The sequence below is a fragment of the Stenella coeruleoalba genome (assembly GCF_951394435.1).
Source record: "Stenella coeruleoalba genome assembly, chromosome: 5".
Lineage (NCBI taxonomy): Eukaryota > Metazoa > Chordata > Mammalia > Artiodactyla > Delphinidae > Stenella > Stenella coeruleoalba.
Window position 1 is genome coordinate 76,694,496 of NC_137150.1, and position 13,317 is coordinate 76,707,812.

The 13,317-nt window shown below is 37.9% G+C and overlaps 1 protein-coding gene across 1 annotated transcript in view; it reads right to left on the bottom strand.

The window, feature by feature from the left end:
- SLC49A4 (solute carrier family 49 member 4) overlaps positions 1-13,317 on the bottom strand; it is a 102,540-nt gene that overhangs the window by 85,121 nt on the left and 4,102 nt on the right. Inside the window, exon 2 of the mRNA XM_079922596.1 lies at positions 7,652-7,745. Coding sequence (XP_079778722.1) covers positions 7,652-7,745 — 94 coding nt within the window. The remainder of the gene's footprint in view (positions 1-7,651; positions 7,746-13,317) is intronic.

Here is a 13,317-nt window from a genome sequence, read left to right on the forward strand (position 1 = left end):
GCATTTTAACTGGGGGCATGGCTGCTGAGCTACATTTCCAGCTCCTCTTGCGGATACATGTCGCCATGTACTAAGTCTGTACCAATGGGATGTGAGTAGAATTGATACATACAGCTTCCTAGTCATCACCTAAAGACGTAGTCACTTGCCCTGGATGTCCTATTTCCCCTTCCTGTGGGCTACAATGAAAGCACTGACGATGAGCCAGCTTTGACCACTTGGACAAGGATATCACCCCAGGGGATGTTAGAACAACAGAAAAGGAACTTGGGTCCCTGGAACAGAGCTCTCTACATGCCTGGAGCAGCCCACTATCTTTTAGACTGTTTCTTGGTGGAAAAATAAACTTCTATTTATTGAGCTTGTGTATTTTTTTATCTCTTTACACAGCTTAGCCTATGCTTTACAAATACAGACTGTCAATAAATGCTGACTGCCGAGTTACGAATTTAAATAATGAAATCTGAAATCTGCAAACCAACATTTGTTAAGAATGTCTATTATGTTCATTTTCCCATTCTCTTTTCAGAAGTGCTTATATTTTTATATTATTTTATAAGTTAGATATCATATTTGCAACACATATTTTTCCTAGTTTGTATTTTAATTTTATGATTTCTTTTAGAAACATGAGGGTTCAAATGTTTATGTAGTCAAATCTACAAATGCTTCCCTTATGATTTCTTTCACTGTCTTTATACTTGGAAAAGCAATCTCTTTAGGGATAAGATTAATTTTCCCTTACACTGTTTCATTTTAACTATGAAGCTCATCAATCCATCAGGAATATATTTTAATGCACGCTGTATGGTTAAGTATCCACATTTCTTTTTCTAATACGTAACCAATTTGCTCAAACACATAATAGATAGATCTATTTAATAAAATATGCTTTATTTAGTAACCCTACTGATTTATGTGTTTATTATTATATGTTAAATTATTACCAATGTCTACTTCTGGCCTATTTTGTTCCTGTAATCATTCTGTTGCAGATAAAATAATCTTTTACTTGTTTGTGCCTTTCCATATTAATAGGAAAAAAAATCTATGGCAAATCTTTATTCAGAAGAAAAGAATAAACAGACATTTGCAACAGACTTTGAATATATTCTCCATAACTTTCAACTCAGTTTACTCTGAAAATCCTATCAACATTTGTGATTATGATTATGTACAGTAAGGAGAGACAGGGTTATAAATCAGGGAGGGGGTCTCAGGGGATTTTTGGATTTGTAACCTGGGTGATGGGTACATAGCTGTCTTTTTCATGATTATTTCACTAAACTGTACATAAATGTTTTATGTACTCTTCTATATGTATATTTAACAACAAAAAAAGTAAATTTAAAAATTCATATATGATATTATAGGTCCTTAGAAGAAATGTCTCAGAAATAATCACATTCCAAAGACAATCAAAAGGGAAAAAAAGTATCTTCCAAAACTCTAAAGATCACTTTACATATCTTCTATTGGCTTTTTCCCCTGTTAAATGCTTATTATGAGGAGTTAATCTCCTACCAATCTTTCTTATCTGAATCCCAGCTGACCATCATGGAGAAATATATTCATGAAATCTGACCTCTGGAGTTTTAAGAGTCAAATTGCAAATAAAACTATTAAATAGAATCTGCTTTAAAATAAGACATTAAAAATATTATGTGATTATACTGTAGGATGGGCAAGCACAATGCAGTTACTAGTTAAAGTGAGGATGCTACGCACCTAGGGCAGTCAGGTTGTCAAACTTAAAATGAGTATAAAATTAACTAAAGGAACTTGTTAAGACTAAATGAGTAGGACTGGGGTGGGGCCCAGGGATCTGTATTTTTAATAAGCAGCTTATCTGTGGACCATACTTTTAGAACACACTGATCAGAATCCTATGTGTTTTACAGAGAAGAGTCTTCGTTCTTAAATCTACCAATTGTTCATTTTTATATCAAAGGGTTTATATTTCTATACTGGGGAAATTTACATATAACCCTTCCTTGCCTTTCCTTCTCTTATTCTCATTATTGAAGATCTGATGTGTTCATTTTAGTTTCTCTTAACTAGTGTTTTCAGTCCAAAAGGTGATATATTCACATGGTAAAAATATTCTCAAGCAGAGAAAAGAGTATAAAACAAAAAGTAAATCTCCCTTCCACCCCAGACTTCCAGGTTCCCAGGCTTCCTCCTCAGAAACAACCAATGGTAATGGTTTCTTTCAGAAACAGTCCTTACCAAATACATCCCTCCCACTTTTTTTCTAAGTAGGAATATATTAAACATAACATTAAAAACTTTGTCTTTTATAAAACTCAATGATATATCTTGGAGATATTTCCAAATCATCATTTATAGAACTTTCACCTCCTTTTCACAGCTACATAGTATTCCACTATATACTTCACCATCACTAGTCCTTTGTGGAAGACATTTGGGTTGCATCCAGCCTTTTGCTATTACAGGCAAAGCCACACAAATGTGATTTTCCTTACAAACTGGTAGAGCTTTATATGTGGGCTAATTTCTAGAATGACAAGTATTGGGTTAAAGGACATGTGCATTTTAAATTTGATAAATACTGCAAAAATGCCTTCTAAATAGGATGCCCCAAATTGCTTGCACATCAGCAATGCCTATTTTTCCCTATACCCCGGGCAACACAGCACATTATCATACTTTTTCATCTTTGCCTATAAACAACATATTATTGCTCTTTTAATTTTCATTTCTTTAATTATTTTTTTAAATGGTTTGCCTCTTTTTTTAAAAAAAATTATTTATTTATTTATTTTGGGCTGCGTTGGGTCTTCGTTGCTGTGTGCAGGCTTTTCTCTAGTTGCGGTGCACAGGTTTCTCGCTGTGGTGGCTTCTCTTGTTGCAGAGCACCGGCTCTAGGTGCGCGGGCTTCAGTAGTTGCAGCTCGCGGGCTCTGGAGTGCAGGCTCTAGAGCGCAGGCTCAGTAGTTGTGGCGCATGGGCTTAGTTGCTCGGCAGCATGTGGGATCTTCCTGGACCAGGGCTCGAACCCGTGTCCCCTGCGTTGGCAGGCGGATTCTTAACGACTGTGCCACCAGGGAAGCCCTCATTTCTTTAATTATGATGAAGTGGTTGAGCATCTTAAGATTTGTATTTCAATTTCTGTAATTACTTGCTCATATCTATTACCCATTTTCCTACCGACTTGCTATTTTTCTTATTGATTTAACAGAGTTCTTTTCAACTAAGGAAATTATCCATTTGTCTTATTGTTGCAAACATTTCGCAGTTTTTAACTTGCCTTTTGACTTTGCTTTATAGTGTATTTAATCCTGCAGATATTCTACATTTTTATGTAGTCAAAAGTATTAAGCTTTTCTATGGCTTCTGGGATTTGTGTCTTAGTTGGAAGGTCCTCCCCATTTTAAGATTATTAAAAATGAGTCTCATTTTCTAATACTTCTATGGTTCATTTTTTATATTTACATGCTTGATCCAACTGGAATTTACTTAAGTGGTAAGGCAGAGATTTAGGGCTCTTCATTTTTTTTTTTCAGATAGCTGAGCAATTATCATAAAACCATTTACTAAACAATTCGTCTTTTCTAGTATGGTCATTTTAAATGTAATATTGCCAGCTACAAAGCATTTCACAATGGAGTGTATTTCTAGAAAATCTGTGTTTACTAGAACCATACTATTTAACTATCTAACACATGTTAGTAACCTATTGTTAATATTAATGAAAATTACACTGAATTGAAAGATAATGTTATGAGAGTCACTGGATACACCCTATGATTAAAAGCAGATATGACCTACTATAAGTTCACCTTCTAGAAGTTTGTAAATTGTTTACTGGGCATGCTATATCGTATTTCACACTATAAAGTAATGCCACCTGGTGCGATAGAGCAACGCCACCTGTAATGTTTTTGGTATGATTTGCTTCCCAATCATAGAAAACATGCTTTATAGTTCATTATTCTAAGTTCTTTATTTATTTGTGATGTTAATAAAAGTGGCAAAATAATTTTTCTTGAATTTTCATTGGTACTCTGCAGATGAAAGAAATATTGATACTATGAAGAGGTAGACCACGGTTAGGAAGGTGGTAATAATAGGTGTATTGAGGAAAGGGCTTGTCAGAAAGCTGCTACTCTCATGTCTTTAAGACTCATAGAAGATAAAATACAGGAAGTAAAGGGTGCAGGGACACTGTTCAGAAGGCTGGGTCAGAAGCTCAAAAAGCTCCAAGTGGAACAGGGCACAGAAAAAGATCGCTGAATACTTGTTTCAGTGCTAGCGAAATGCCTACTAAAGGTCTCTATCCCCTCCTCTTCAGTGTCATGGAGACTGAAGCTTAAAAGTGGTGATCTATTGAAACTACTAGTGAAAATACGCATTCTAATTGCAGCATTTTCATTTTAATAGCTGCATATGCATTGTTAATAATACTGCTCTAAAGAAATAATGTATGGACATAAAGTGAAGTCTCATTTCAAGGGGATAATATCCTAACATTCCTTATAGGTGAAGGCACAAAGACAGAAAATTCAACTTCTACTTTCTTTTTATGAAAGGTTCAATCTCTCATAATTTTTTTTTTTTTTTTTTTGCGGTACACGGGCCTCTCACTGTTGTGGCCTCTCCCGTTGCGGAGCACAGGCTCCGGACACGCAGGCTCAGCGGCCATGGCTCACAGGCCCAGCCGCTCCGCGGCATGTGGGATCTTCCCGGACCAGGGCACGAACCCGTGTCCCCTGCATCGGCAGGCAGACTCTCAACCACTGCGCCACCAGGGAAGCCCTCTTGTTACTCTTTATTTTATTTTTCTTTCTTTCCTTTCCTATCTTTGTTTACATTTCTTTATGAGCTCTATTTTTCATACCATTTTCTCTACCAACAGAGTCAACTCTTTATTATTCCTATAATTTTACATCTGAAAAGAATATGAAGGGATATAAGATTAGAGAGAAGCAATAGAATGGATGGCACAAACAGAAGAAAAACTAACAAAAATACCAGTAGGCATTTTTAAAGAACTCATTGTTGAATTTAAGCTTACACTGAAATCTGTACTTAAAGACTGTAGATGCTTTAAAAAAACTGGATATTTGAAAAATTAAGAACATCTCAAACACAATGAAACTCATCTGTTAAAACCTCACTCAGAAGGATAGGAAATGAAGACCAATGTTCCACAGGAACCCAAATGATTCTGCTATCTGCCTTTTAAAATATGAAACACATGTACTCTAAATTTTCTGGAAAGATAACGTATTTTGAAAATTTGAACAGGAACAGCATTTATTTTGAAGTGAAAAATTCTGTTCCAAATGAAAGCCAACATCTTATACCTAAAATCCATTCCTTCCTCCTCCTGTGCCCCATGTCTCTGTTAATGGAATCAACAATTGATTCAGAGCCTCCAGAGTGCAACCTCAATCATATCACCTCTGACGTCTTTCTCTCATGTTCTCTCTCGCATCTGTGCTATCCTTTCCATTCCTACAACTTCCCAGGGCAAGGGAGTCATTCTGGACTCCTCACTTTCTCTTATTCCCTTTATTCAATCCACTGGCAAATCCTTCAAAATATAATCAGAATTTGACCACTTCTCACCACCACCATGGCCATAACTATGGCTCAAGCCACCATCATCTCTCACCTGGTTTATTTTACTGGTTCCCTACCTGGTCTCCTCACTCTTGCCCTAGACCTTCAACATCAGTCTATTCTCAATAAAGCAGCCTGTGACCATCGTCCTCCTCAGCTCAAAGCTGCTAATGATTTCCTAGCTCAGAAAAAGGTGAAGGCCTTATGAGGTCTTTTTTTTTTTTTTTTTTTTTTTCGGTACGCAGGCCTCTCACTGTTGTGGCCTCTCCTGTTGCGGAGCACAGGCTCCCGACTCCCGACGCGCAGGCTCAGCGGCCATGGCTCACAGGCCAAGCTGTTCCGCGGCATGTGGGATCTTCCCGGTACCAGGGCACGAACCCATGTCCCCTGCATCGGCAGGCGGACTCTCAACCACTGCGCCACCAGGGAAGCCCCCTTACGAGGTCTTGAAGGACCTGGTCTCACACTCCCGCCACCACCCATAACTGCGCTAGTCTAATTTCCTACCACTCTTCCCATGAAGTCCCTGGTTCAGTGGCTCCAGCCCCACCAGCCTCCCTGCCAGGTGTGCTCTTCCCTTCCCACCCTTTATACTTGCTCTTCTCTCTGCCTGAAATGCTTGTCCCTTACATAATGCATTGTCCATTCATTCCTTCAAGCTTTCTCCCCAAAACGTATCTTCCCAGTAAGAGTTTTTTTGCCCATTCTTTCTGAAATTTCACCATCCTTCCACTGACATTTCAAATCCTTCTTTCCTATTTTATTTTTCTTTCCATAGCACATACTATATATTTAACTTATTTATCTAGTTTATTGCCAGTCTCCCCAACTGGAATGTAAACTCCACGAGGTACAGATTTTTCTATTGTGTTTTCTGCTATATTCCCCATGTGCAGAAGAGAGCTTGGCACACAGGAGGAGCTCAGTGAATTTTGTCGAATAAATGAACTAATAAACGAATAAAGAAATAAAGCAAAACAATGACTCCAGCTTGGGCTCTCACTGCATCTTTTCAGGCCTCCTGCTGGCACTCTCAACCCCCTGTAATCAATCCTACAGACTTCAAATCAATAGTTTACCTCATATACATCTGATCCTATTGCTGCTCAGATTAAGAACCTAAGTGGCTCCCAACTGTCCAGTGAGAAACTACAGTTCTACAGGATGGCATCAATATCCTTCACATTCAAGATACCCTTTTCTAAACTCATCTCTTTATATTCCATTCTTATGTCTTATTCTCTACACCAGTGTCTCCCAAACGTGAGTAATTTATGCTCCTTTTTAAGGGGAAAAATTTTCTCAATGGCTCTTAAGGTCAAATCCAAGGATCCCAGTTAGATAAACACTAGGAAACTGACATCCTGGTTAATAAAAATGTCTTTTAATTACAGATTATTATTGGTTAAAAAATCTTTTAATATTATAACCAAAAGGAAAACAAAAATTTTTAAATCTTCATATACCCTGCAGCCCCTGAGAATAAATCCATGGATCCCAGGTACAGAAATGCTGCTGTACAGAAATGAAGCTACCTACCCCATCCTGGAAGAGGCCTGTGCTTACCTGCCTCTGTGCCTTTGTTTCTGTTGTTCCTCTACCCTGGAATATCATTCCCCTAACTATAGTTATCAAAATTCTACGTATCCTTCAATGCTTACTTTAATTATCACCTTCTTCATGAGCCCTTCCTTTTGATATCCTCAGCCAAAACTTACCTTAGTCTCTTGGGGCAATTTTATAAATCTTCTACGGCATTAACTACATTATTCTTCCTTATGTTATACTATTATTTTCCCATGGTTATAGCTCCCAGATAGTGTGAAGATGAACTTGTTCTCTATTTATTTACACAACAACGAGTATAGTGTCTTCCACATGACAACTAATAAATGCCCACTGAATTAATCACGTCAGGAAAAAAAATGCTACTATAAATATGACCCTCTACTGATCTAAAAAATGGAACTGTTTACTAACAGCTTATAACTAAACATATATAATATACTCATAACGAAAGAGAAAAATGTGGAGAAAAATTTTAAGTTATTTATATGATTTACCTTCTTTTAAGCACTAAGTCTGATATAGGTATGCATCTTAGACCAGTTCCCAAAACCATAAGGAAAGATGTCAGAAGCACAGTTATCCGAAGACCTGAAAGGAAACAAAAATATCTGGATTATTTTCTATTTTCTTTTCAAGTAAGTCAATGTTAAGAACAAAGATTTTTTACTCAGTCATACTGGTATTATATTCTAATAAAGCTTTACTCTGTAACTCCCAATATGGGGGAAAAAAAACTCTCATGCTGAAAATGAAATGATTCTAACTTTAATAGAAAACTTGAATGATCACATCGAGGATAGAGGAAAAAGTTCTATTAGCTCCGGTTTTTCAAAATGAATGGCTAGAATGCTTTGTTCAGATATAACAATAAAAAATATAGAAAATAATTTTAAAAGACAAGGTATTTTAGTTTTATATCTCAAATATAAAATTTCTAATTTTCGAATGCAAGCTGTTAATAAAAAAATTCTAAACTGCCCCTGAAAAGTTTTTTAAGATGATAGAATGCTTTAAATTTTCTCAAAAAATGACAAGTGGCCAATTACTTCTTTTATCTTATAATGAGAACAAGTTTGTTATAGGGTCTTAGGAGATGGTCCATTAGAACCCTCTGATTATTAATACAATAATAGTCTTTTAATTTTTCTTGATTCATTGGATAGCTTTCAACTTATAGAATGATGCTGTTAAAAAAAAAAAGCATGGTTTAGGGTTTTAGATAATGCGGATCAGATAGCTTTTCCCTTTGTATTCCAAATACAATCAATTATTTTGAAAATATGCACCAATGGTCGGTTACATGGATAACAGGGCAAAAGAGAATATAAAATATAAAAACAAGGTAACCACATGTAAAATAGATAGCTAGTGGGAAGCAGCCACATGGCACAGGGAGATCAGCTTCGTGCTTTGTGTCCACCTAGCCGGGTGGGATAGGGAGGGTGGAGGGAGACGCAAGAGGGAGGGGATATGGGGATGTATGTATATGTACAACTGATTCACTTTGTTATAAAGCAGAAACTAACACACCATTGTAAAGCAATTATACTCCAATAAAGATGTTTTAAAAAATTAAAAATAGAATGTGAAAAAAAACTAAGGTAACCAAAACTAGACACAACAGTCTATCTATGGCAGAATAATATAACAGGACTACATCTTCTTACTGTTGGAATGCTGCATTTTTCTATTACTAGATCAATGCTGCCTTACTGCTTGTAGCAGTCACAGAGGTGGCTTACACTGAGTATGTGGCAAAGGTGGCAACATTTCTTACAATTTTTCCCAAACTCAGCACCTCCCTGAAACCATTTCACAATGAATAGACTTAAACTATTTAATGCAAATTTTCTTTTTTTTTTTCAGATCTTTCTTTTTGTTGGCAAGGGGAGACAGTTAAATGTTTGGTTTTCAAAGGGCTTCTCTGCTTGAAGGAAATTGGAAGTCAACAAAACTATAATTATGCAGATTAAACACAGCAAGAAAAATAAACTTGAGATTCAGATCAGGCACACACACGCTACATTGAGGGCAATTTGTGATATGAACTGAGCTTTATATGATCTGAATATGATTAATATAATTTGGCAGAAGTAATCCGGTAGAAAACTGTGCTTCTCAGGAACAAGTAATGCATACATACTGCTCATTTACTGTGTCTACTAACAGAACATAGATTTTAAAACCACATTATAGCCACAGGAAATAGAGTGTAATTAATAAAAAGAACATTCATGGTCATAAATATCCTAAACTTGCAAAATGCTGCTCTTGTAAGGTTATACTGGGTGCCCTATGAGATAAAATTTTATAGATTTGGGACTATAAGGCTTACATTCAACATGATGTTTATTTTTTTCTAATATTTGGTTTGTAATTAAGGTAAACAGCCACCAAGTGGGCAGTGGGACCCTGTTTATGGCCCTACGGTCCAAATAACTAGGTTTCCTACTACAACTGCTGAAAGCTAGCACACTTTTTTACTCAATTATGACTTTTATCAAACATATGACAATATAACAGCTAATATAAACTTTTAAGAATAAAGAAGTTGTGAAAAGCTGATTATTATAAAGCAACCTTGCAGGTACAACTTGTGGCTTGCTTACTTTTAATTGTTGCCAAGTATTACTTAATCCACCTCAGCTGCTGCTCAGTTTTGAATAGAATGCTTTCTTGATCTCATTTGGATCTTGATAAAGCAGGGCTCTGCAGTTCCATGTAATCAAAAAGATAACAACTGACTTTGGGAAGGAGAGGTATAAGGACCCCAGGAAAATATGCTTATGAGACATCTAGGACCTTCATATAAATAGATCCCAAGTGATTACAGTACTAGGATGTGAGTGCAAAAACCATCTGATGAAAGGTACGGGAATAATTTCAGAAAACCAAACATGATTGAAAATAAAAATGAATTCTACTCAAATATGGCATCTAGACTCTGCAGGAAGCCCCCTTCCAATGGATGAGATAACTCCTTATGCCAGGAACCTATTGGGTACAGGAAGAGAGTCTCCACAATCGGTGCCTAAAAACATGATGGCAAAAAAAAAAAAAAACCAAAAGTAAAAAAACACCCCACCACACAAACTATGTGTAGTAGATACACGGAAATGAGTTTGATCTGCTAAAACCACCCTCCCCAGGCCCCACACTTCCATCAGCTGGAGTGAAGCTCTGCTTGCGCCTGGCAAGACCACCTGTCCCTACCCTCAACAGCTACAGCCTGGCCTCGCCACCCCGATCTGCCTTGGACACCAGGAGGACTAACCACATCATGCCTGCTTTTCCTGTTCACACTGGTCACAAGAGACCCAAGATTCACAGGTCATCCTCGTCCCAACAGGGCTTCATGCATACCCAAATCCGACCTCATCTCTGCCAGCGCCTCAACTCCCCAGATCTTTCCACTGTGACTCCTGGAGCGCTCAGAATCAGCGGATCAGTAGAATCCCTATATTTTCAAGCTCTTCACCGTCTTCCCCTTTTTACTACTCTGAAACCTCTTCCCTGAGGACAGTGCTTCCCCAGCCCCTTCCAGATCACTGTTACTCCCTCCCCCCTAAAGCTCCCAGGCTTCTCTCGATGCTTTGATTTCCTCTGGTTTAAGCACTATGATTACGAGGTGCCTTGCTGTAGTGTTAGGCATGCTGAGATTTGCTTGGTGTGGTTTTTTTTCTTCATGCTGTTTCCTCAAACTGGATTCTTGAATTTCTTAGATTTCTGGGTTTATGGATATCATCAAATGTGGAAATTTTTCTGCCATTATTTCTTCAATTTTTCCTCCCCATTTTATCTCAATCCATGCCCTCTCCCTTTACCAATCTCTTCTCATCTGGGACTCTAATATGTATATTAGGTCACTTAAAACTGTCCTGCTCCCTGATACCTGTGGTTTTTTGGGTTTTATTTCCTGTGTTCCACTTCGGATAGTATTTATTACTACATCTTCAAGTTTGCTAATCTTTTCTTCTACAATGTCTAATCTGCTCTTAAATCCTGTCCAGTGTATTTTTTTGGTCTCAGACACAGATTACATTTTCATCTCTAGAAATTTAATGTTGGACTTTTTATGTCTTCCATGTCTCTCCTTAACATGCTTTGTTCTGTCTTCTTGAATATATGTAGTATATTTATTCACAGTAGCTGCTTCGATGTCCCTGTCTATTAATTCTATCATCTGTAATATTTCTTGGTCTGTTCTACTGATTGCTTTTTCTCCTCTTTATGTGTTGTATTTTCCTCCTTCTTTGCACGTTTGGTAATTTCTGATTTAGATGTCAGGAATTCTGAATTTTGTTGGGTGATGGATTTTTTTTTCCAACTCCTTTAAATATTTTTGAACAATGTTCTGGGATACAGTTATTTTTAATCTGTTCAAGCAGTACTTTTAAGCTTTATTAGGTGGAACCAGAGAAGCCTTTAGTTTAGAGCTCTGTTTGTCTTTACTGCCGAGGCAACACCCTTCTGAGTATTCAACCAAACTTCCTGTGTATTATGAGGTTTTCCCATTCTGGCTATTGGGAATGTGAACAATTCCCAGCCTTATGTGAACTGCGAGAATTTTTCTGCCTGTTCCTTTTTCGTAGTCCTTTTCTCAGACTTAAGTAGTTTCTTCATGTGTAACTGCTAATCAGTGCCCAACTGAAGACTCAAGAGGAACTCCCTGCAGATCTAGAACTCTCTCTCTGTGAACCCTTTTCCTCTCTGGTACTCTACCCTAAGAATTCTAGCTATGGTGGCCTCTTAAGACTTCTCAACTGTCTCCTCGACTTGGGAAAACTGTGGGGCTCTGTTTGAACTACAGATCTCTGTGAGAAGTCATCGTAAGGATCACTGACCTCTACCTTTTGTCCAATGTCTGAAAACCACTGTTTCGTATACTTTGATTTTGTTTTCTGTTTTTAGTTGTTTAAGATGGAAGGATAAATCCAGTTCCTGTTAATCCATCATGGCCAGAACAGCCTTTGATCCAATTCCATCTGACTGTCATACTCACCACTCCCTGCTGCAGTTGTCTGCAGACCACCACATACCTGCCTCCACGTCATTCGCCCTCCTGGCTTGAAACTGTTTTGGCTTGTTATTACTCCTGAGGACACTACTTCTTTCATGAATCTGGTGATTTCAATACCAGATATGATCCTTTCAATATCCTGCCCTCTCAGTCCCCTGACTTGTTATTCCACAATCATGCCCTCTACCCTACCTCGGCTGTCCACTCTCTTTGTTATACTCTGACCTTATCTTTACCCTAATTGCGTCCACGACATAATCCCAATTTCAAGCGTCCCATTCTTCAACCATGACCTCCTCTCCTTCCCACTCATTCCTTCTAGTACTCTAAATTCTTCATCGATTGGGAATGACAATTTTGGAGCCTACTACTTTTTCTTATCTACCTCAGGTGTTTCCTTTTCTTTTTTACCCAGCTTAGATCCCGTAGTCCACTGTTATATCACTCTCTACATAATCCTCTACTCCTGGCCTGCACTTTCTTAGTCCTACACACCTGGCAAACCGCAACTCTGGTGATCTCTCTCTCTGCCAACTCTGCCCATGCCTGTGCTTGCCCAACAGAACAGGCTGGAGGAAAACAAGCGGCCATGCTGATTGGTCTCACTTGAAATTAATGCCCAGTCACCTAAAGCAGGCCCTCTGAGCTGCCCGACAATCCCACTACAATTTTCTAGTCCGTGTGTTCTCTCCTTTCCTAGGAACTAGTACTACAACTTATCGTGTCTCCTCAATCTTCCAAGAATTGTTCTCCTATCCTCGCTGTCAGGTGGTAATTTTGCTTTCTATTTTCTGAGAACTGTAAACAAAGATAACTCCCACGAGCTCCTACCACCCACCACGTGCATCCATATCTATACACTCTACTTTTTCTTCTGTTGCTACTGAAGAATTAGCTGTGGACACTTCTATCTAAGGCCAACCTGTCTACTGTACTCTGGAGGACTGCATCCCATTTTGCTTAGTCAAGGGCATGGCTACAGCAGTTCTTCCCCTTCCCTCCAGCACTGTCAATTTCTCCTTTTCTACTGGATCCATTAGGATACTGCATTCCAGAGATATGCTTTAGTATCTCTTATCTTTTTTTTTCTCTCTTTTTTTTCTTTCTCTCTTATCTTTAAAAATACATTCTCAGTAGCCA